The sequence below is a fragment of the Pelodiscus sinensis genome, chromosome 7 (assembly GCF_049634645.1).
Source record: "Pelodiscus sinensis isolate JC-2024 chromosome 7, ASM4963464v1, whole genome shotgun sequence".
Taxonomy (NCBI): Eukaryota; Metazoa; Chordata; order Testudines; family Trionychidae; genus Pelodiscus; species Pelodiscus sinensis.
In genome coordinates, this window is record NC_134717.1 from 441,075 (window position 1) to 464,663 (window position 23,589).

General features: G+C 58.6%; 1 protein-coding gene across 6 annotated transcripts in view; it reads left to right on the forward strand.

Moving 5' to 3' along the window:
- Positions 1-228: 228 nt before the first annotated feature.
- Positions 229-23,589, forward strand: part of CFAP65 (cilia and flagella associated protein 65) — a 40,693-nt gene continuing 17,332 nt past the window's right edge. For 3 of the 6 annotated variants that reach the window (XR_012905091.1, XM_075932938.1, XM_075932933.1), the window contains exons 1-17: positions 229-348; positions 1,172-1,358; positions 2,878-2,980; positions 4,668-4,834; positions 9,766-9,965; positions 11,195-11,340; positions 12,557-12,779; positions 13,073-13,338; positions 14,290-14,490; positions 14,893-15,255; positions 17,211-17,348; positions 17,882-18,127; positions 18,467-18,691; positions 19,332-19,490; positions 20,492-20,657; positions 21,217-21,345; positions 22,461-22,686. Coding sequence is in view for 5 of the 6 variants with exons in the window: in XM_075932938.1 (XP_075789053.1) it covers positions 1,180-1,358; positions 2,878-2,980; positions 4,668-4,834; positions 9,766-9,965; positions 11,195-11,340; positions 12,557-12,779; positions 13,073-13,338; positions 14,290-14,490; positions 14,893-15,255; positions 17,211-17,348; positions 17,882-18,127; positions 18,467-18,691; positions 19,332-19,490; positions 20,492-20,657; positions 21,217-21,345; positions 22,461-22,686 (3,137 nt within the window). In the remaining variant the exon portion in view is untranslated. Of the gene's footprint in view, positions 349-575; positions 594-745; positions 939-1,171; positions 1,359-2,877; positions 2,981-4,667; positions 4,835-9,765; positions 9,966-11,194; positions 11,341-12,556; positions 12,780-13,072; positions 13,339-14,289; positions 14,491-14,892; positions 15,256-17,210; positions 17,349-17,881; positions 18,128-18,466; positions 18,692-19,331; positions 19,491-20,491; positions 20,658-21,216; positions 21,346-22,460; positions 22,687-23,589 lie in introns of those variants that run through there. The other 3 variants (XM_075932934.1, XM_075932935.1, XM_075932936.1) reach the window with 3 other exon arrangements.

A 23,589-nucleotide genomic window follows, 5' to 3' on the forward strand; every position in this document is an offset into this window, starting at 1 on the left:
TCCCCTACTGCTCCCCTTTCCCCACTTCCCCCAACCCCCCTCCCCTACTGCTCCCCTTTCCCCACTTCCCCCAACCCCCGTCCCCTACTGCTCCCCTTTCCCCACTTCCCCAACCCCCCTCCCCTACTGCTCCCCAGCGCCAGCTGATCAGGGGCGGGGCGAGCGGGGCGGGGTCTCGGCGCTGCCCTCTGGCGGCCGCTCCCGCCGCTGCGCGATTCGCCTCCAGCACCGGGCCCCTCCCGGCCGCCGTCGTTGCTCGGGGCGATGTCGCCGCCGCGTCCAGTTTCCATAGAGACGGCAAGATGGCGGCGGGCGGACCCCGTGGCGCTGAGCCCCGCCCCCTCTGAGGTACCCCGCCCGGCACCCCCAAACCCCGCCCCGGGACCCCCCCTAGCCCCGCCCCCTCTGAGGTACCCCGCCCTGCACCCCCAAACCCCGCCCCGGGACCCCCCTAGCCCCGCCCCCTCTGAGGTACCCCGCCCTGCACCCCCGAACCCCGCCCCGGGACCCCCCTAGCCCCGCCCCCCTGAGGTACCCCGCCCTGCACCCCCGAACCCCGCCCCGGGACCCCCCCTAGCCCCGCCCCCTCTGAGGTACCCCCCCCCCCGGGGCTTTGCTGTTTCGGGAGGCCCCACCCGAAGCAGACGCTGTGCCCCCCCCCCCCCCCCCCCGCAGGCTGCCCGGCCCGGACCCGGCAGGGGCCCTGCCCAGCCGGGTGGGTGCTGGGGGCTGAGCCCGGGCCGGCTGGGGGGAGCCTGGGAGACCAGCCTGGCCCGGGCAGTGGCTGGAGCGGAGCTGGACAGCGCGGGGCGGCCCGCTCCCCGGCTGGCTGGGCCCTGTCCCACGCTCCTGCCCCCTTTGGCCCAGCTGCCCGGTGCCCGCCCAGGGAGCTGCCCAGAGCCGCCTCCGGCCACACTCCGGTGCAGCAGACCAGGCCGGTGAGCGGGGTTCCGGGGACGTTCTCATGGCCGCTTGCCTGCTTCACGGGGCCCTACAGGTTTCGTGGGTTTGGGGGGTGCCACCGTGTCACCGTGACGCAGGGTGACCAAAGCCGTCCAGTGACTCTTGGGGCTGCACTGCGGGGTGGCTGGACCGTCACCCCTCTCGTGGCAGCGGGAGATCCCTGCACAGACAAGGGAGTCAGTTGAGTGACGTCTCCCTCGCCCTGCAGGAAGAGCCATGTCCCAAGCGAGGGCCCCTGAGCGCTCCGCACGGAAGGCCAAGGAGAAGAAAAGCACTTTTGGGGGCATTGAAGTGACGGAGGCTCTCCACTGGCATGGCTGGGAGCTGGGAAAGGAGTTTCCCAAACATTTGTCCTTGAAAAACGTTCATATGAAAACCCAGAAGCTGAGTTACAGGTAGGTGGGGGCCTCCTCCTCTCCCCTCACTAGCGGGATCAGTCCCTCTCCATCCCTCCACCCATGCTGATACCCTCCCTGACCCTTGCATGGCACCCTCCTGCCCCTTCTCTTTCCTGCTAGCTCTGGGCTGGAGTGTGCGCTTGGAATCACAGGGCATCCTGCTCTGCAATATGCCCTCTTGGGTACAGAAAGCTTGTCCCTGGCAAGAGTTTGTCAAGCGCAGTGGCTTGTTTCTTTGAGATAATACGTCTGTCCTTGAGCCGTGTCAAACCCGATGAGAATCAGCGTCTAGTGGGAGAGAATCCAGGCAGGATGCGTACTGGTGTGGCCGGGAAGCAGTGCATCTGATAGGCCCCTGTTCTGCAGGGCTTCTCACACATCTCGTGACCACCTCAGCTCCAACTGTCACTGGTCTGCCCATTGCAGAGTTGCCTGGTGGGGGTGGGGCCACGTAACACTATTGTTCAGGGAAAGAAAGGGCTCGAGGGTTGTGATACTGTAGTTGATTAACCAATAAGCAAAAGCTTGTGGGTTAATGCTATAGGTTGCACACATCCCCCACCTTGCTAGTAAATTTTTTAACAGGCTGCTCAGCAGCCCAGCTCAGTCCTGGCTCATGCTGGGTCCGGGAGCTCAGCCCTCTGCCCCCCTGGACAGGGGCTGCTACCACCCTGCACTGCTGCTTCTGTATCAGACGCAGCACCACAGGTCTCCAAGGGGAGCTGGTTTTTAAACTGGCTCCCCTCTTGGACCAGAGCCCGCCTGGCACCCTGCGCTGCTGCCACCTCTGATACAGAGGCAGCAGCACGGAGTTGCAGGGGGCTTCCACTGGCTGCCGGCCCCACCCCAGGGACTATAGAATAGTTGAGTGACCAATAAGAATTCATGAGGTTACTCAACTATTCAGCTAACCGATATTTAACATCCCTATTGGGATGCCTCGTGACATGGTCATCGCACCGTCTGCCCTGGTGCTCTGGGCAGTGTGATCAAGGGGCACGGAGCAGCGCAAGGCGGGGAGGGGGCAGAGGTCCTGGGGAAGTGTTCAAGAGGTGGGGAGCAGGAGGCCCTCAGGCGGGGAGCAGGGAGGGAGTTGGATGGGGCTGGGGGCCGGGCTGTGCATGGCTGTTTGGGAAGGCACAGGCTCCCCCACCTTTCCCTACCCAGCCCTCCATACAATTTCGTACTTGATGTGGCCCTCGGACCAAAATGTTTGCCCACCCTTGCCTTGGACTCAAAGGTTGAGCTTGCCGTGGACTAGAGTTTGGGTGCCCACGGTGTCTAAGGATGAGGCCCACGGTTTTTCAATCTGGGCACCCAAAGATAGAGGCTGGTTTTGGAACCATTGTTCTTAGCATCTCTGTGCCCTGTTGACCAGGGTAATGCTGCTTCCCCGCCTGGCAGGGGCGGGGCCAGGACGGCATCTCGGAAGGTGGGAGTCGGCACGGTTGGGGTGCTGACTAGGTGCTGACCTCAGCTCCTCTGCTGTCTCTCTTGTTTTGATTTGATTTTCTAGACCTCCTGCCACAAAGTTTTTCATCACTGTTTTCCCGCAGCCAATTGTCCTGAGCCCTGGGATGTCCTTAACTCTTCCCATCATTTTCCGCCCCTTGGAAAAGGTAAATTGGTACCTCCCACAGCCCTGCCTCTGCTGTCACAGCTGCCATCTGCAAGGCCCTGGGAAGGGAGGGAATAGGCGGTGGGGGTCAGCAGATCCCTTTCTCTCCGATGCCCTTTGGGTTTTTTAGTTTAGGGGGTTTTGTTTGCTTTTTTTAAAAAACATTTCTTAAGTGACTATATCGCTGGGGGGCCTGTATCGCTGGGGGAAGGTGCTGAAGTGTTGGCCCTAGAGACCGAGAGCTTCTGTCCGTGCCAGAAAAGGTACAGCCTGAGCAGCAGCAGGGTAAGTTTACACCCCATGCTAGTGCGCCTCAGTCCTGCCCTGAAGGGACTCCTATGGTCCACTCTACTCTTGGCTGCTCTGCAGTTTGCCCACACGTGGTTTCCCCAGGGGCCAGTCTGTGTATCCTACATGTTGCCTCTTCCTTCTCAACACAGCATGCTTGGGCTGTCAGTCACTCGCCCAGATGGGGCCTGGTGCTGGGGATTTTAGTGCAGAACCCTTGATTCTGGGGTCTGTTCTCTTTCCCCTTTGGCCCACTGACCTAGGCACGGTGCGTGGGCTGTCAATTGACTGTGGGTTGAGTGGCAAGAAGCTCCCCCCTCCTTCCCTTTGATTGCAGAATTTGTTTAGTGTCATTTTTGCGCGTGTGCTTGGACGGAGGAGATAGGGACGGACAGTGTGTGGGGAGTGCGTGTTAGACACAAATGGTATGTGAGCCCATTCTAGTGCTGATTCCCTCTGTATCTACTGCATGGCCAAGGCACACTGCTGCTCTGCGTAATAGCCCGCCCTGGGAACTTGTACGCCCTGGGCTCGGCCATGGCGGGGAGCCTTTCATCTTGCGGGCACTGGTTCCAGTCTGCCCCGAGTTTGGAGGGCTGCCTCGCTAGGCTTTGGGGAAGGTGAGAAGGAGCATTTTGCCTGGAGGTTTGTGTCTGGCCCTGGCCGTGTGAGCGGTGGCATGAAAGTGTTACACCCACTTGCTAGTCAGTGGCCTGTGTGAAACCAGTCGGTGGTCGTGTTGTTTTCAGGCAGGCAGGTGTCCACGTCGCGCCGGGCCCCTTGTGCAGCTGGCAGCCTGCTGGCCAGACGCCAAGGACTGCCTGGGCCATAAAGGGCGGGGAGTCAGCTTGCCTACACACGAGCTGCTGCCAGGGTATGCTTGTGGCCCAGTGGGCTGTAGTGTGTGGAAGGGGTGTGCCTGGCAGTTCCCTGCACTGCAACAAACAGCCCATCAGTCTGCAGCCCTCCGCCCGCCCACGGTGCAGGTAGGCGCGCGTCCAGCAGAGCACTTAGCCACACGTCTCTGCGCTGCTCCAGGAGCCCTACGGGGGGCAGGGGGCCTCGCATGCGCACACGCAGGGGCTTCGCTGGGTCAGGGTCTCAAAGAGGTTGAAAAAAGAAAAGTGCCAGGGGACAAGCAGAGGTTGCATGAATGTATCTGGCAATGCAATGGGGTGCTCTCTGGGGCTGCGCGATTCACGTCCAGGAGAGAGAGCCGGTCCCTAGCGCGTCTCACGTCCTACCCCCATCTCACCTGCTCCAGCAGCACTGGAACGCCGGAACACCCCTGTGCCCAGAGGAGGGTGGGTAGCCAGGGGCCAGGGAAAGAGCCTAGCCGGTGGGAGACTGGGTCCTGTCTGGCTGTCCGGCTCTCCCACCCTCCTCCTTTCCTTCTGCAGAAGGAGTATGACGACAGCATCTGCTTTGAAAAGCCGGAGGGTGAGTTCTCAGTCGCCCTCCGAGCGACGCTTCCACGCCACGAGCTGCTCTTCCCAGATGCCATCCAGCTGCCTCTCTGCGCCATCCATGACTTCACTGAGGCCGCATTTCCCCTGTGCAACATTGGGTGAGTGAGCCCCCAAGCTGCTCAGGTCGAGCAGAGCCACGGTCCACACCCACTGGCACCAATCCAGCCTTCTTGTGCCTAGGCCAATTTGGCTCCGTTGGCTCATTGGTTAGATCTTGCTGTGATTCCCAGCCGAGGCTGCCATCATTCCCTGGAAGCCACCTCCACAGCGCAAGACCTTGCGGGGTTAGGCTGTACAGGGGAGGGCTCTGGGGTTGGGCAGTGATGCGAGGCTCCAGTTCCTCCTGATCAAGAGCACAGACGTGGGGAAGAGCCTTTCAGACCTAGGTCTGTTTTGTTAGAGCTGCCAATGCTTGAAATGCTACGGCAGCACTGGTGCAGCGCTTCAGGAAGACACTACCAACGCCGATGGAAGGGGCTCTCCTGTTGGTGTAGGTATGCCACCTCCCTGAGAGGCGGTAGTTGGGTTGCGGGAGATTGCAGCTGTCAGCCTAGTGCTGTCTACACAGGGACTTGGGTCGGCTGAACTCCGGGGCTCAGAGGCTTGGATTTTTCACACCCTTGACTGATGCAGCTAAACCAACCTAATTTTAGCCCCGGCCTTTCTAGATGGAAAGTCTCATCTGTAGCTGGGTACCCTTGCTTGTGGAATGCATTGGGAGCATCTCCTGGATGTTAAGGCCTGAAGGGACTGTTATTTCATCTAGTCTGACCTACGTAACAGACCTTTTGAGGTCCCTGCCAACCCCTGTTTCTGTGATTCCTCAGGGCAGGTAGCTACATCAGCCCCCACCAGAGCAGCAGATTCCTCTCTTGGGAATCTTGGCTAATGGAGCTATGGAGACTAGACCCCCCTCTCACTTCCTGGGCTGGGCTAAGGCCTGTTGGCAGGACAGAGTGCCTGTGCTGAGCCTGCTCTGGGTCAGCAGAAGCCTTGGGTCTCTAGGGCTGGGGATCCAGCCTTAATTTCACCCAGAGAAAACGGAGCGAAAGCCTGGGGGTCCCCCTGCTGGCAGTTAGTGTCTCCTGTCAGGGCTGGGCTTCTGATGCTGGCGGTGGTAGGAGAATCATGGACTCACCGACACTAGAACTGGCAGGGACCTCGAGAGTCATCGAGTCCAGTCCCCTGCCCTCACAGCAGGACCAAATACTGCCTAGATCACCCCTGACAGGCGTCTGTCCAACCCGCTCTTCAATATCTCCAGTGATGGAGATTCCACAACCCCCCTAGGCAACTTATTCCAGTGCTTCACCTGGAATTTCTGTTTCTGGTGTTGGTCATCTTCCCTCCCAAGTGCAAACTAATGGTTCTTATCAGCCTCTTGTAACTATTTAGTCTTGGAGATGCTACTAGACTAATTGTGTTTTTTTAAGTTTTTCCTGTTACAGACTCACTCGGCTATCCCTCTGACGCTTATCTACTCACTGTCTTTTTTTCTTCTCCCCTTCAATTTTTTTCCTCCCCTCCCCCCTTCCCTTATTTATTCTCGGATCCGGACTTCCAACACTCGTGCCCACGAAAGCTCATGATACCATCTACATGTTTTGTTAGTCTTTAAGGTGCTACCAGACTATTTGTTGTGTTTTTTAAGTTTTTCCTGTTACAGACTAACTTGGCTACCCCGCTGAAGTTTTTCACTATCCTGACAGTTGGGAAATGTTTCCTAATGTCCAACCTAAACCTCCCTTGCTGCAGTTTAAGCCCATTGCTTCTTGTCCTGTCCTCAGAGGCCAAGGGGAACAATTTTTCTCCCTCCTCCTTGTAACACCCTTTTACGTACTTGAAAACTGCTCTCCTGTCCCCTCTCAGTCTGCTGTTTTCTAAACTAAACAAATCCAGTTCTTTCCGTCTTCCCTCCTAGGTTGTTTTCTGGATCTTTAATAATTTTTGTTGCTCTTCTCTGGACCCTCTTCAATTTCTCCACATCTTTCTTGAAATGTGCTGCCCAGAACTGGACACAATCCTCCAATTGAGGCCTAATCAGCACAGAGCAGAGCAGAGCAGAGCAGAAGAATGACTTCTCGTGTCTTGCTCACAACACTCCTGTTCATGCAGCCCAGAATCATGGTTGCTTTTTTGCAACAGTGATGGCAGGGAGATGCGTCCAGGGCACTCAGGTGCTGTTCCTAACACTGCCTCTCAGCAAGGCCCAATGTCTTTCAATGTGTCTGATTTGAAACAGCTAATCCCTGCTCCGGGTTCACAGTGCTTTCTCTGTCCTTCCTCCTCTGCACGTTCCTCCTCTCAGATATGTGACTAACAGGCGTGCATGGGGCAGGGTGTGTTGGAGGAGATCACTGTATACTGCATTTCACGAGGTGGGGGGGCTTCCCTTCTGTTTGTGTGAGCAGGTCTCTGTCTCACAGCTCAGCCTGCGGCCGCGGGGTTCAGTTGCCTCGAGCCTCCATGTGTGCACCTCGACCTCCCCGTACACGCAGTCAGGATCTTGAACAGCGCATGCACCTGGAGAAAGGGGTGGAGCTAGTTGTTAGTAATTTCACACTCCTTCCCAGGCCGCCGGCAGAGCTTGTTCATTCAGCCCTTCTCTGAATTTGCCTCTCGTCCACTGGCCAGCCAGCAGCACAGAAATGATAGCAGGTGTTACCCGCACAAATGTCTCTGTCTCTTCCACACTGTAAGGAGACACCTTTACCCAGTTCCTAGGGCTCAAGGTACAACCCTGTTAATTTGCATACCCACCCTCACCCAATTCCTAGGGCTCAGGGTGCATCTTCCTATGAGTTTTGCAGGAACTTTAGCCACTGAAAGAGCCTCACACAGTAATATCCTTCTCCTCTATTGATTGACAATTCCCAAACAAACCGACTACACATGCTAAGCACACGGTGTCATGCTCACCAATCCGGCTGCAGCCAGACTTCCCCTGCTGGCCAGGCAAGGTCAGTCTCTCTGGATCTTAGTTGCTGCATGTCACGGTTGTGCAGGAGATAAGAGGCAGCTCTTGTCTTAGGCTGGGTCTTGGAGGTGAGTCCCCCTTCTTGGGGTTCCTTGTCTCCCTTTGGTCGTCTTCCAGCCTTTTGCGTCCTTCCTTCTGCTTCTGTTACTTCTGATCTTCTTTTTCCTGATCTCCTTCTTGGACCCCAGTGTATATAATGAAACCTGAGTCTTGCTTAGCTAGACCTTAACCAATTAGTATAATTTTACTAACCAATCATAATAAAATTACCTAACCAATCATATCCCACCACCTTAATTGATTTACACCTAGCAAAATTAATTATCCAGCAGACAGGAACAGTTACAAACCAGACAGGGATCACACAGACAAACAATAGGAAAGTGTCATGACAATGATCATAGTGTGGAATCCTCATTCTATTCTCTCTGGATAAGCAGTTTCTTGCCAGACAGAATGGTGTTACTTCAGTTTTCTTTACCTACCCTGTGTGACGTAGTGGGGGTATTGGGCTGCTTTCTATGCTGGCTCTGTGGTAACCCCCACTGGCTGCTGCCAGTACCACAGCCCAGAAGGACAGGGAGTGAGACATTATGCAAAGAGGGTCTCAACTTGTCTGACCAGCTACCCCCCATGGAGAGAAACAAAGGAAGGTGGAATTCTGCCCTGGCTGGGGGGCAGAGCTGGAGGAGAGTGAGTTAGTTTCTGTCTGGGAGCATGGAGGAAGCAGCCTCAGCAACAGGCTGGGGGGTTTAGAAGCCGAGACCCCCCCCCCATATCAAGGGGAGCTGAGGCATCCTAGGCTTGTCCTGTAACCTGATGACATCTGTGCTGTGCTGTACCCTGGGGAGGCAATAAACCATCTCTATTCTACTGGCTGGTGGAGTCTGTTCGTGCCATTTCGGGGGTGCAGGAGACGGGAAAACCCCAACGTGCCGTCACACCCTGAGATCTGTGTCTTTATCCAGTGACAGTGGGGAGCGATCAGGACACAGTCCACTCCTCATAGCCTGGGGTGACACTTTGTAATACAATGTAGATGGAATGTGAGGATGTGGCTCCAGGCCTTACAGTACTGGCTGCTGCTCTTCAGTCTGGCTGCAGAAGGCGGCTTTGGTTCAGGCCTAGAACAGGCCTTCCAACATGGCCACAGAAAAGCCGTATTGTTACACAGGCTTCCAGGACCCACGTTTCCACGCAGGGGCAGGCACGCAGGGACTGCTGATGCTCACAGCGGCTGGAGAGAGGTGGGCTGAGAGAAAGGCAGGTGGAGCGCAGCAGGCTTCAGGCACTGGCTGGCTGCTGGCATCGCCTGGCCGGGCGTGTTACATCTGCATGTCCCGTGCCAAGGCCTGTCACTCGAGGACCGCGCTGCTTGGCTCCTCGTGATGCTGCAGCAGCACACGCAGGAACTGAACAACACTCGTCGCTTCCCCTCGAGCCCGGCGGGGCCGCGGGGAGGTGGCAGTGGGCTGTTGCTCAAACACACAGTGGTCACTCTGGGCAGGGACTCTGCTGCCTGGCCATGTCAGCCAAGAGTAAGGAAAGGCGGAGTCGTCCTGTGTGACTGGTTTTGAATGAAAGGGCATTAGGTTCAGGGGGCATCACAGCGGAGATCACCAAAACCGTGAGGGGGGGGGGCTCGGTAAGAGGGCCAGCCCTGGGGGGAGCTTCAGGGCAGGGGGAGACAAAGCTCTGGGGGGGGGGGGGAGCAGGTGGGAGGCCTCAGACCTTCTGCTTGGAAACGGTCACATGTTCTACCGTGTTTGAAACAGGGGCAGGGGGCGGGGGGAAGCTGGCAGTAAATTGTGGCTAGACGGCACAGAGGGCCCAAAGGGAGCCAAGTGCAGATGGCTCTGCTGTGAACCATGCTATGTGTCCAAGTGCACTGTGGAAGGCGTTTGCCTTCTGCTGACACCCCGGGGGCGGGGCAGTGGCCCCAAAAGGCTGACTGGAGGGGCACAGCCCTGGTGTGAATGTGCCAGGAGAGACGCACCGAGAGGTGGGTTGTGGGCGTGATGTTTGCTTACCGCACGTCTCCATTTCCTCTAGTGACCTAATCACATTATTTACCTGGGAGACGCCGAGCCCCTTCCACCTGGTGCCGGTCAGTGGCATGCTGGAGCCCGGCGCTGAGTGCGTGATGAAGGTCACCTTCCAGCCCCAGGCGGCGCTGGTGTACGACGAGACCGCGATATGCTGGTTTGGGGACAATGAGGAACAGAAGAGGCCCCTCCAGCTAAGAGCCATTGGTGAGGCTTTCTGGAGCGTAAAGGCGAGGGAAGGCTGCGGAGTCCATCGGTGCAGGAGTCTGTGAAATCACAGTCCATACAAATGCACCCAGAGCCATGACGAATGGCCCTTCTCCTGTCCCAGGCAAATCAGTGGTGACCAAAGTGAAGCCTGCATACAAATTGGCCTATGAACTTCTGGACTGGGTGTGCAGTAGGAGTGTGAGCGGTTAACCAGTAAGCTTCCCTCGGTGTGGGCGATGCTTACGTGTTATGGCTAACCCAGGGGCCTGGAGCAGCCTCTGTCCGCGGTGGGCCCGGCCTTGTGCACCCTGGACAGGGGTATTCCAGCCTGGCTGACGCAGCGCCTGCTTGCCTGCCTGTCCTGTTTAAGTGATTAACTCATTAAACGTAACATTTAAATGACTAACTAATTAAACATCCCTATTGTGCAGCCATCCTCACCCTTAATACAGAGAGAATGTGGAGACTACGGGTCCCAGCACGCAATGCTGCAGCTTGGGCGATTCTCATGTTCTTCAGTAACTTGATGGGGAAAGAGGAGGTGATTTAATTTGCATAGTTGCAAATTTGCATAGTTTTACACCGAAGCTGCAGGCCCCTTGCCTACACTAGGGCTCTCATGCGCGCTACGGGGCCAGAGCGTGGCTCCGCGCAGGCGATTATTTTGAACAACCACAGTTACTAAGATCTAGAGCAGTGGTCCCTAACGCGGTGCCTGTGGGTGCCATGGCACCCGCTGGGCCATTTATGTGCACCCATCGAACAATCTGGGCCGGCCCTGCCCTTGGGCGTGGGGCACATGCGCAGTGCTGGCCCCAGGTGCATGGGGCATGGGTGGCCCCTGCCCCGGGCACACAGCACAAGCGCGGTGCCGGCCCCTGGCGCATGGGCGGCCCCTCCCCCGGGGTCGCGGCACATGCAGGTGCCGGCCCCGGGCACCTGGCAGATGGGCAGCCCCTGCCCTGGGGTTGCGGCACATGCCGGTGCCAGTCCCGGACGCACGGCGCATGTGCCGGCGCTGGCCCCGCCCCCCCCCGGGTGCGCAGTGTGTGAGCAGCCCTGCCCTCAGGCGTCCGGCAGCCCCAAAAGGTTGGGGACCACTTATCTAGAGCTGCTCTTTGCCAAGGGCTGGCCAGCGTACAGCCGCTGGAGGTCTGACGTGCGCTATCCGGAGAGGGGCGGACAACAGGACTTGCCTCTGGGTTGTGTGTTCTGACTTTTAACAGCCAAATATCCCCACCTGCTGGTGAGTGTGGTGGGGGAGCTGTGCGAGGACATCGAGCATCGGAACTTCCGGGACGTGCTGTGCTTCGGGTCTGTGGCTGTTGGCACCACCATGGAGAAGCAAGTGGAGATCTACAACCCGTCCGTGGTGAGCTGGCGAGGAGGGTGGTGGGTGCTGCTTGATGAGGGTTTGTAATGCCAGTCTGTGTTCCTCCCAGACCTCAGCAGCTAACGTGCTTTATTCTCCCCTTACAGCTGTACAGATAACATCGGGGACGTAGGGGACAGGGCAGTGGGGTCTGCGTGTCTGGAAGCTGTGAGCGTGGGCACAGAGTGAGGCTGGGGGACTGGAGCGCGACAAATAGATTCATGCCCAGTGAAGGAAGGCCCCCCGTTTCTCTCCAGTTCCGCAGGGCGCGAGCCAAGCTGCGGGGTCACTTCTCAGAGTGAAACTGCACTTTGCAAATGATGCTTGAGGAGTGGGTGCAGTTAGCACTGTGCTCAGGCCAGGCAGAATGCAGGCAGGACTGCGCAGGCTTCCTGCAGTTCTTCCAGGGCACTTGACTCCTGACCCTTAGCCTCCTGCTCTTTGCTCCGGGCCATCCTGCCCCCAGATCTGCAATACTGTCACATGCCAGTGGCGGCAGCTACATAATGCCTCAGTAACGCCAGGGTGTCCTAATTAGCCAAGCACGCTGCCTTGAAATGCCTAGTTATGGGGCTAAAACAGGGGTGGGCAATCATGTGATGGGGGGCCACTCCAAGATTTGGGAAAGTGGTTGCGGGCCGCGCTCTTCCATGCTATTCAGGGAGGAGGGGCGGGGTCTGGGATGGAGGTTGGGTGCAGAGGGGAGTTTGGGGTAAGGGATTGGGATGCAGGAGGGAGACTGGAGTCTGGAAGGGAGTTTGGATGAAGGAGGGGGCAGTGGCCTAGGGCAGGGGACTGGCGTGCAGGGGTTCGGGATGTGACCTAGGGTAGGAGGGGATTGTGATCTGGGGCAGGAGATCTGGGAGGGAGTATGGGTGCAAGAGGGGACAGAGGGTTTGGGTACGTTGAGTGGGGGGCAGTGGGTGGGGGCAGGGAGGAGCTGGGGTTCCAGAGGCAGGCTGTGACCAGGAGACTTACCAAACCGGCTTGCCTGCCTGCAGAGCTAAGGCTTGCAGAGCTAAAAACGTTTCTCAGCCAGCCTGCCTGCCTGGCCATGTGCTTCAGTGAACACCTGAGCCCTTGTGACGGGCTGCAGAGAAGGCCCAGCTCTCCGGGTGCAGGACGAGTGGCGTAAGAGCACGGACCCTAACCTCAGAATGCAGAGCGGGCTGCGGCCGGCGCGGGGGCGGGACCAACCTGCCCCTCTCCCCCACAGGTCAGCGTCCCCTTCAGGATCGAGAGAGCAAAGGAACCCCTGCTCCGGGATTGGGTCTTCTCTTGTGATGTCACGCAGGCCGTTGTTCCAGCCAATGAGAAGCTGCTTGTCTCTGTGCGCTTTAGCCCCCAGACAGCCGGGGTGCAGAGTGTGGACTATCTCACCGTCGTGCCGGTAGGGCACCTCACCCAGACGGTCCTGAAGGTGACTGGCTTGTGCAAAGGTATCAAGGGACAGCCTCCCCGACGGCCCCCAGCCCCCTCCCACGGGGGGTAGGGAGAGGGTGATGGAGAGCCCTGGACATGGCCTGGGACTGGCCTTCTGCATGGCTCCGCGCTCTTTGTGGTCCCAGTGGGGTGTAAACTCTGCCACCTGCTGAGCCCAGCTCTCTGCTGAGGCAGCTTGGCTCAGGGAACCTGCCCGATGCTCTGCCTCGGATTCGGGATGATCCCCTCTTGGCTGGAGTAGAGTGGGCAGGAGGGCCAGGACCGACCCAGGCCTCGGTTGTTGTTCCAGGTCCCTTAGTGTCCCTGCAACATTCCTTCGTCAACTTTGGCTGGCTCAGCCTTGGGGAGAGTGCGATGCAGCCTTTGGAAATCAGCAACATTTCTGATGTCCCCGCCTATTACCAGTTTGACGTGGATGGCCGGGAGAGCGTCTTCTCCTTTGACCGCCCATGTGGCGTCGTGAGCGGGATGGCGTCGCTCATGCTGCGGGTCACCTTTCGGCCGACTCACCCCATCGCCTGTTACCGCAGAGCGGTGTGCCTCGTCCACCACCAGGTAGGAGGGCAGTGGCGGGCGTCGGCGCGACGGGGCTGGGTAGAGTGGTGCTGCAGAGCCTTTGGTTGCGCGTGGCTCGAGGAGGAGGGGTCGCTGCGTGCCCACTGCCGAGGAGGTACAGGGTCACAGGCCCCAGGCACGGCTCGCGCTTCAGAGTGAGACGCTTGTCGCCAAGACCAGGTTACAAACTGAGACCCAAGTGCCCCCCCACCTAGTTGATGAATGTGGGCGCGGGAGACAGACTCTGCGGGTACGGATTGTGCGACACGCTTCCCCCACGTGGCTGTGCCAGCACACGCCCAGCCTGGCCTGCAGGGCCCTCCGAGTCCAGCCTGAGGCTTTCTGTCAAGGCCTTGCCAAAATACCATAACCCTGGCCTACGGGCCCCGTGCAGTTCCAGTCCGGGCCTTCCCCCACCCCATGCCAGTGTAGACGGCTCATGGGAGCACATCCCCCTGGACCCCCGTCAACATCTTAATTGCTAAATGGAGGGCCTCTCCCTGCACCCCTCCCCGCAGGCACCAGGCACCTATGCCAGCCCTGACCTATTCCCCTTTCTTCTGGCCCTGGGCTCCCCTTTGCAGCCCTGTCAGTCCTTCACAGTGGCTCCTGCTAATTCAGCCTGGGCCTCTTCTGAGCAGCCTCTCCGCTGTGCTGCGTTCTGCCGAGCGGCGTGAGATTGCTGGTGTGCGCTAGGGCAAGAGGGAGACCCGCACGCGCAGCTGGGTTTGAGCTCCGGCAATGGAAGGCTGGTGCACTGCCCCTGCATTGTGTGGCCTACACCCCCCCCCCAGCGGTAGCAAAGCAGAACCAGTGGGACCCGGGGGTGTTTACGCAGGGCTCCGGCTGCAGCTTGCACTCTGCGGTGGGGTGCCGAGGAGCAGGAAGGCAGCCAATAGGAGGGCAGGCAAAGTAGCTTGTTTCCTGCAAGTGTTTCTGCCACTCCCCCAGGATCCATTGTTCCTGGATTTGTTTGGTACCTGCCACTCGGACACAACTAAACCAGCCATCCTGCGGCCCAGACACCTCTCGTGGTACAGGACCAACATGGCTCGGGGACTGACCTTCTACCCTCCGGACATCCTTAGCTCCATGCTGAGGGAGGGCAAGCTGCAGATGGATGGAAATGGAGCCCTCATGCTGCCTCCACAGGTAGGGGCTGCCATGGGCAGGTGCCATGCTGCTCCTGCTCTGCCCACCAGGGTACCGGCTGCCCTGGCGCTAATGATGCAGTCGCCACTGTACACAGCGTGTGCCAGCCTTCATCTGCCCGGCTTCTTATCCAGACTCCGTTGCTTGCCCGCCACATGCCTTTCCACTAGTGGCTGGGCCATCTCTTGCCTCAGGCAACCTCAGATGGAAGTTTGCCTAAGAAGAGGAGACTTCCTGGATCCAAATGCTGTGGCCAGCTGAGCAAAAAAGGGAAGACCTCTGTGCTTCGCTACAGCTGGCTGGTCAATGGCAGCCTGGGCAGTGAGGTCACCTGGGCTCCAGCCTGTGCTGGGCAGTAGTGCTTACCCCTGGGCTAGCCAGAGATCTGCTTCCTTCTCCTAGGTCCCTGAAGACAAGCCCCCTGAGACGTATCCGGACATCGACGCCATGACCGAATACTTCCACGATGGCGTAACCAGCGACCTCACCATCTTCCCCCCGCACGTCAGCGTCAGCGGCCAGGAGTTTGACTTTGGGCGCTGTGTGCCGCTCCAGAAGGTGGAACCGCTTCCTCTCTGCCTGACCAATCACACCAACGGAAAGATCACTGTGACGTGGACACGCAGGCCGGAGAGTCCCTTCCGCGTGAGCCCTGAAACCTGCGACATCCCGCCGCTCAAGTCCACAGCCTTGCGCCTCTTTTTCCAGCCCTCTCAGCTCAACACTCTGTATGCAGCAGAGCTGGAGGGCTTTGCCTTCTACAAGGTCAGTAGGAATGACCAGAATCTGCAGCAAATGCAGCAGCATCCGTGCCAAGGGCGTGGCCTGTGGTCTGCCCAGTTGGGGCTGAGATCTGCCCGCCCCCGGTGCTCCAGCCCCAGGGGGGAGTGAGCTAGGGAGGAAGAACATTGCCACAAACCTGCCCAGGTGGGTTCGTCGAGCTGGCTTTGTTTAATGGCCTTTTGCCATCTCGGACTGTCTCTGCTCTCGGTGAGTGGCCCAGAGGACAAGTGCCTCTTCCCACTCTGCGGGCTGCCTCACAGTGTGACAGCCTCGTGTCCCTGGCCCCTCCTGCCGGGCCCTGTGCTCAGGGCTCTGCATTTCATTAGCACCCAGGCATAGCATTTCCTGGGCCACTGCCGCACAGTAGGCGGGACTGACCCCCGCCACAGACCAAACCCTGGCCCTTCAACTTGGGGCTAACGATCTGCAGTTCGTTGCCACCCCACGGAGCCACCCTGGTTCCCATTGCCATTGGCGTAGGAGAATGGCTGGGAAGCGAAGAGGTGGGCACTAGTCTGGGAGTCAGAAGGCCCAGGCTGAGGTCCCAGTTCTTCCACAGGCTTCCTGTGTCACCCTGGGCATGTCACTTAGCTCTGGGCTTCACTTGCTGTTTTATGGCGATGTCAAGGCTCCTTCCCCACTCTGGCACAATAAGTGCAGAAGTGGGGGCCTGCAAAAGTCCCCCAAAACCTTCTCTTTCCAGGCTTTGGTATAAAACTTCCCCCCAGAATCTTAAAAACCTGGGGATAAAAACCTGGGGGATAAACGTCTGCTGCCACCACCCAAGTAATGAGAAGGGAAGCAGGGGCGAGATCACCTGGGAAATCTCACCCCTGAAGTACAAACCAGGACACACACATTCACCAATCCCAGGTTAATAACAAGAAAAGAGAAAGAACTTTTATTACCCCCACAATAGTCCTGCTGCAAACATCCTGACTAGGTGGAAAAGTCACAAATTAATCTCCTCGGGGGGGACACACCCCACCATGGGCCTAGAACCTAATTACAGAGGAGAGCAAAACCCCATTTGAAATGCACAGACATCAGATCCCATTCCCAAACCATACAACAGGAAAACCTCGCGGATTTATCTAACCCTACCCTACTTACAGACTGTGAAGAGACATTCTGTCTGACTCCCTCAGGAGCTGGAGAGAAACTGCCCAGGGACAAAGGAGAGAGAACCCTCCAAATTCCTTTGTCCCAGTTTGAAATTCCTACCTGCATTCCTATTGGCCAACTCTACCTGGCTTAGGTATAGTTCACCCCTTAGTCCCCAGGCTGCTGGCTAACCCTCACGATCATGACAGGCGGTAAGAGCATGTGGCAGGGGTAATGCCAGTAACGAGCATGCAGCGATACCTCAGGTAAACACGGAAGAGAGCCGGCCAAGGTCTCCAGGCACTGGGATGTGTGTCTTTGCTGGAGCCATTCCCAATCCCGCCCTGGCAGGCCAGCTTCACTCCTGCATGGCAGCTCCTCCGAATTCCCTAGGGTGGCAATCATATGTATGGCTGCTCATTCTGGAAAAGAGACGGCTGAGAGGGAGCAAGGGTGTCACAGGGAGGAGGGGGGAAATTGTTCTCCAGGACAAGCAGCAAGGGGCTTAAACTGCAGCAGGGGAGGTTGAGGTTGGACATTAGGGAAAACTTCCTGCCTGTCAGGGTGGTGAAACCCTGGAATCAATTGCCTGGGGGGCTGTGGAATCTCCATCCCTGGAGATATTGAAGAGCAGGTTGGACAGATGCCTGCCAGGGATGGTCTAGATGGTGCTGGGTCCTGCCGTGAGGGCAGGGGACTGGACTCGATGACCTCTCCAGGTCCCTGCCAGGCCAGTGTTTCTATGCTGGCCCATGCACTATCTCCTTTGAAGATGGGTCTGCACCATGCTCCCTCCCCACGGACCCATGGCTGTGCCTCTCCTTTGCCGGCAGGTGCTGAGACACTATAGCAACATTGAAGAGGAGAGCACCATGTGCCCATCCTGGTGCCTGACCATCCGGCTCAGGGGCCACACCTTTGAAGAGGATCGGCAGCACTTCATCCCGCAGTATGTCCTGGACGCCCCCAGGGTGAGTGGGTTGGCTCGTGTCACACGGAGAGGGGGTGGTGCCGGACCACGTAACCCTCTTCCCTGCTGCCCTTGTTGGAGACGGGCGCTCCGGTGGCATCCCACTGTAGGGAGGCTGTCAGGTGGGGGACCCCAGTTCTCCTGGGTCTCAGCTCGCAGTGAACGTCCTGGTCCTTCCTGTCAAAGCTGATCCTGTCACGGGTGAGGATGGCTCGGAGAGCCCCTCTGCCCTGGTGCCTTGGCCAGCCTCCATCCACAGGGCGGGCGTGAGGGGGAGCAGCACAGAACGTAAGGACACTATTGGACGAGAGGTACCCGGCAAGCAGGGGAGGTGTAAGCTGTGCTCTTGCCAGGGGTTGTCCTTCCCCATCCTAAGGAAGAGCTGCCTAGCTCCGCCTCCAGGCCTGCCTCCAGCCCTCTAGGAAGGCCCCGGCTGGTGCCCGTCAGACTCTGGAAAGGGGAGTGTAATAGGCAAGCATTTCCTGTGCAGCCTGGCCTTCTGAATGACCCCGGCGTGCTGCTTTCTGCCCCCAGGCCTTCCCTGCGGTGGGTCCGCACACCAACACGTACTGCAGCGTGCTGCTCTGGAACACCGGCCCCTCCCCTCTCACCTTCTGCGTGAGCCGGGACATCTGTCCCTCTGTGCTGGTCAAACCCTGCTCGGGGTACATGGCCCCAGGAGCCCAGCAGATCTTCCTTCTGGCCGCACAGCCGGCGGCCACGGCCATGCAGCAGCACAGGCTGCCCTTGCAGCTGAACGCCTATGCCAAGTACACCCAGGTAGGGCCGGGGAGCAGGGCTGCTTTGCATGGTTGGGAGCTCTGGGTTCCTCTCTTCTGGAAATGGGAATGTCAAGTCTGCCAAAGTGGCCGTTGGATGGCATCCAAGTGGCCATTTCTTTCTGGCACAGCAGGCCTGGGACCCTTCGCTTGTGCCAAGCTCTCTTTGGGGCTGCCTGTGGCAGCACAAGGGGCAGGCCCAGGCTCTGGGCCCTTCCGAGCTCGGCACTGTTGGGGCCCCAAATGGGCCTTTTGGAAGGAGCTGTGACTCTGCCTGCTCCTCTCAGAGCTCGGCCGGGGTTTCCTGCTACTGTCTCTTCCCCTTCCCCGAGTCCCACAGGAGATCCTGCTGCAGAGCAGTGGCGAACCCCTGCTGTTGCTCTTGGAGGGAGATGGGAATCTGTACTTCAAGCCTACCTGTGTGGGAAGCTCAGCCACGCGCACGTACACCATAAAGAACTGCACGAGACTGCCCATGCACTTCGAGTGGAAGATCCAGCAGCGTGACAGCAAGGTCCTGTCTGTCAAGCCCGCCACAGGGATCATCCAGCCCAATGCAGCCATGGTCAGTGCTACCAAAGTCACCGCTACCTGCCATGCCTCTGGAGATTGCTGCGTCCAAAAACGTGGCAGCAGTTCACAGCCCCGTAGGCCATAGTTGGAGGGTGCCAGCTCGGGTCTCAGACAGGATCTAGACAGCTTTCTCCAGCCTGGGCCAGGTTCCCGGGGAGTAGATTTGCTCCATCAGATGCTGCTGTGCAGGTGTCCCTCAGTACCTCCTACGGAGGGTAGCAAGAACAAAAAGCACCTGAGTAGGTTGGTTAGTTGGATGGCTGGGTAGGGGCTGGCTGGGTGTGTGTTCCCAGTAAGAAGCCCCAGAGTCGTGGCTAGGTCATGGGCAGAGACACAAGTGGGTGTCGGCACAGCGTTGTATGGTGGCTGGTGACCGAGTGATCAGTGCTGGGAGGAAGGTGCTGTCTGCCTTATGCACCCAGGCAGCAGCGGATATAGGGCAGGGTGAGCGGGGCGGCTGCCCCGGGCCCCGCGCTTCAATAGGCCCCGCGCCCTGGGCCGCGCAAAACTCTCATCAGCCCCTGCACCCAGGACTGCCAGCGACTCCATAGTGCGTTTGGAATTGGTACCCTGGCTCAGGCAGTGGAAAGGCTGAGACCACCAATGATGCCCTCTCCCTCCTGCGATTCCAGGCGCAGGCATGGACCTTTACTCCAAGGGAGGAGACCAAGTATCTCCTGCGAAGCTGGGTGTCAGTGCGCAGAGCCCAATGGAGTTCAGCCCCTGAGTCTCCCGAGAGCACCCGCTACACCCTGCGGGTGATTGGAGAGGGGGCACTGGGCACCATTAGGGTAAGTACGAGAGTGTGCTGGAGGGGGAACGAAGAGGAGTCTCTCTGGAGGATTAATTGGCTTAGCAGAATCTCCAGCCCCTGGTAACATGGCAGAGGAGGGAGGGGACATGGGTACTTGGATCCCATGGCAGTACAGAAGAGACTGAGACTCCCACCCCGCTGTACCTCAGAGTTGGCTCCGCACCCATCTGTCCTTTGGTTGTCAGAGTCCCTGTGCAGTCACCCTCCTCTCGTAACACGCAGCTTTTCCCAAAGCAGCCCACAAGCCCCTGCTGACAATCTTTACCGTATAGTCTGGAAAAGTGCATCCGTCCGTCTGTCTGGGAGTTTGTTTGTTCGCTCCTCCGAAACGGCAAGAGCTAGGTCCACCAAATTCGGGAGGCAGCTTCCTCTTAGCCTAACTTAGAGCAAGGTCAGGGGTTGGTTGTGCCAGGACAATGGGATGTGCCTGGAATCGGATTGTTTCTCATACCATGGAAAGGGAGGGGGCTGGAGGAGGGAGATTTATACTGGAGAATGACCACACGGGGGCAGCAAGGGATCAGAGATGGGGACAGGAACAGCTATAACCCCACTAGGCCAGCAGGGGGCAGGGGTGGAGAAAGGGACAGCTGTCTACTGTACATTTCAGAGAGCTTGTGTGTGTGTCTGTCCCCCATCCAGAGGATGTGTGCCCCTCCCCCGGCTGTGCCCACTGCAGCTGCTGCGGCCATGGAGAGGCGCTTCTCCCCTGGCCCCAGGCTGCTGCGGTGAGAGAGGGCTGGAGATGCCCTCTCTCCCCAGGGCAGCCTGCACCCCCGGCCCCTCCTCCCTAGCCCCGCCCCGAGCCATGGCTGAAATGAAGGAAAACAAACCTCATTTGAGCGAAGGACGCGAGCCACGCCGGGCCAGTCGTCTGGTGCCTCCTAAACTCCACGGGATGCTGGGGTCCCTGCCCCGAGCGCAGCCTCGCTGTGCCCCCCCCCAGCCTGACCCGTGTGCGCTGGCTTTGGGCTCTAGGCGCAAGAGGAGCAGCTGGACCTCGGGAATGCTCTGGTTGGCAGCCAGCAGTCCTGTGACCTTGTGCTGTTGAATAACGGGACCTGCTCTCTGAACTACGTCCTCCACGTGGAGCAGATCATCACAGGCCCCTGCAACCCCGAGGAAGTCCTCAGTGACCCGCTTGGTACTGCCCGGGCATTGGGGGTGGCATGGGGCAGGGTGGTTGCAGCGTTCGAAAGGGGATGAAAAGCTCTTGCCAGCTGGTGCGGAGCGATCCGGGGAGGCAGGCTGAGAAACGCGGGTTCTTTCTGGGGCAGCTGGTGTGTCTGAGAAGGCCCCAGCCAGAGTTTTATTGGGTGCTCCAGGGCTCACCGATCTCTCCCTCTGTTGTTAAAGCCATAACAATTTTCTACTGAAACTAAAGCTTTCTCGTCTCATGGGGCACCAGTTCCACCCGAGTTCCTCACTTCCGCGGAAAATGCCCTGCTCCGAGTTTTAGAATTTGGATTCTGTTTTGGATTTGGACAAGAACTATCTGTCTTAAAAAAGCCCCTGCAGACTGACACCGGGCTAGTGCGCCTTGAGGCCTGGCGTGTGCCCACGGCATGGGGGAGCCGAGCTGGGCCTGGTGGGGCGGTGCAGGACTCGCCCGTACGCTGAGCGCGCCGTGGCTGTGCTAGATAGCACTGTGTCTATCGAGAGTTACACTGACACCTCCCGCTCTCGCCTTTCCTTTCTCGCAGCTTTACAGCTGGATCCTTGCAAAGGGATCATTCCTGCGAGATCAAAGGCCATCGTCCAAGTAACTGTCAGCCCAGCCCGTCAGCTGCATTACACCTGGTTGATCAGTTACACCATTTCCACGCCCAAAGGTGAGAGCCCAGGCCTGCCACCTATCTGGCCAGCGGGGCCTTTCCACACCAGGAGTCTGCCCAGCTGTCAGCTCCCCCCGTGCCGTCTCTCCATTCCCATGGCAGTCCGTGCTGCTGGGCTCCCAGGGCTGTTTCCTTTCTCCATTGTGCTGTGTGCAGAGAGGGGGTTAGACACAGCTGAGCTATGGCGGGCTGAGGCCGAGAGAGCTCCCACTCCCCCAGCCCTGCACTGCCCCCTCTCCTCCTCCCAGGAACTGTCCTGCTATGTGTTTAGAGCAGACTTGCTTGTGTTTGGGGGCTTCTGACACTTGTGCCACAGCATCCCAGGGGGTCTGGCTCTGGCGGGGATCCAGACCCTATTCTAGCCCAGCCTGGGCAGTTTCCCTCGATATACACACACAGAACGGGAAGCGACTGTCTAGGGAGGAGTCCTGCACAAAGGGATCTAGGGGTCACAAGCTATATGAGAGTCAGCATTGTGACACTGGCAAAAAAAGCCAACATGACTCTGGGCTGCATGAACAGGAGTGCTGTGAGCAAGACACAGAGTCGTTCTTCCGCTCTGCTCTGCGCTGATCAGGCCTCAGTTGCAGTGTTGTGTCCAGTTCTGGGCACCGCATTTCAGGAAAGATGTGGAGAAATGGGAGAGGGTCCAGAGAAGAGCCACACAAATGATGAAAGGTCTAGAGAACACGAGCTAGGAGGGAAGATGGAAGGAATTGGGCTTGTTTAGTCTGGAAAAGAGCAGACTGAGCGAGGACATGAGAGCAGTTTTCCAAAAGGGGGAGGAAGAAAATTTGCTCGTCTTGGCCTTTGAGGACAGGACAAGGAGCAAAAATTGCAGCAAAGGAGGTTTAGGTTGGACATGAGGAAAAACTTCCTGCCTGTCAGGTGGTTAAACACTGGGATAAATTGCCTGGGGAGGTTGTGGAATCTCCATCCCTGGAGATATGTAAGAGCAGGTTGGACACACACTGGCCAGGGATGATCCAGACGGAGCTGGGTCCTGCCGGGAGGGCAGGGGACTGGACTTGACCTCTCGAGGTCCCTGCCAGATCGAAGTACTCGGTGGTTCTAGGCCATTGCACTGACTAGTTCTTGTTTCTCCTCCTTAGCTCTGAACCCTGCAAGCACCACAGGGGAGCAGCAGGCGCTCTGCTGCGTAGTGGCCACAGGCGTCTACCCAACTATCTGCATCACAGACGTGTGCGCAGCCGGAAGTGCCAGTGGCATCAGCAAGCTGCACCTTTGGAGGCTCTTCTCGCTGGAAACGCTGAACCAGTACCTGCAGCGGGACCCCACCTCCGCAGAGCTCACCTACAGGGCTCCCACGAGGCACAGGTGACATGGGCCCTGCCCAGAGCAGCCTGCGCCCTGCGCGGTGCCATCCAGGCAGGGGAAGCGTGGCCAGGTGTGACGTAGTGGGGGGTACCTTGCTGGTTGCTATGCTGGGCAGTGGGTTGTGAGTGACCTCCACTGTCTGGTGGCTGCAGCACGGCCCAGCAGGGCAGGGGATGAGTCATTATGCAAGGGGGCTCCGAACCTGTCTGACCAGTGATCTCCCAGGGAGCGGAACAATGGGAAGAAGGGGAGTGGAGCCCTGGCTGGGGGCAGGCCTGGAAGTGAGGGAGTTTGGTTTCTGTCTGGTATCATGGAGGAAGCAGCCTAAGCAAGGGGCTGGGATTTAGGGGCCCAGTCTCCCCCATCTCAAGGGGGGCTGAGGCATCCTAGGCCTGCCCTGGAACCAGATTCCATCTGTGCTGTGCTGTATCCTGGAGAAGCAATAAACTCCCCTGTTCTACTGGCTGGCGGAGTCTATTCATGCCACTCTGGGGGTGCAGGAGACGGGGAAACCCCAATGCGCTGCCACACCAGGCGCTTTGCTTTGCAGCTCAGTGTCCCCCGAATGCCTTTGCCCCCAGCCCCCCAGCAGGCAGCCCCTCCCCTCTCCCTGGCTGTGCCGTGCTCTTGCCTTGTGCTTTCCCTGTGCGGGATGTCGCCTGCCTCTCCACGTTGCCCCGCTGCTGGGTGGGAGCAGGCCCTCGAGCACAGGCCTGAGGTGGCTCTGCCGTGCGGGCACCTCTTCCTCTGCAGGAGGGCAGTAGCGCTCCCAGGCAGGGCCGCCAGAGGGCTGGGGCCTGTGCTGTGCCCGTTCCAGGCGCCAAGCACGCGGGCCTGCCCGTGCAGGCTCGGAGTCAGCTCATGGGTGTGGAGCCACCTTCTCCGGGGGCTGCTCAGGAGAAA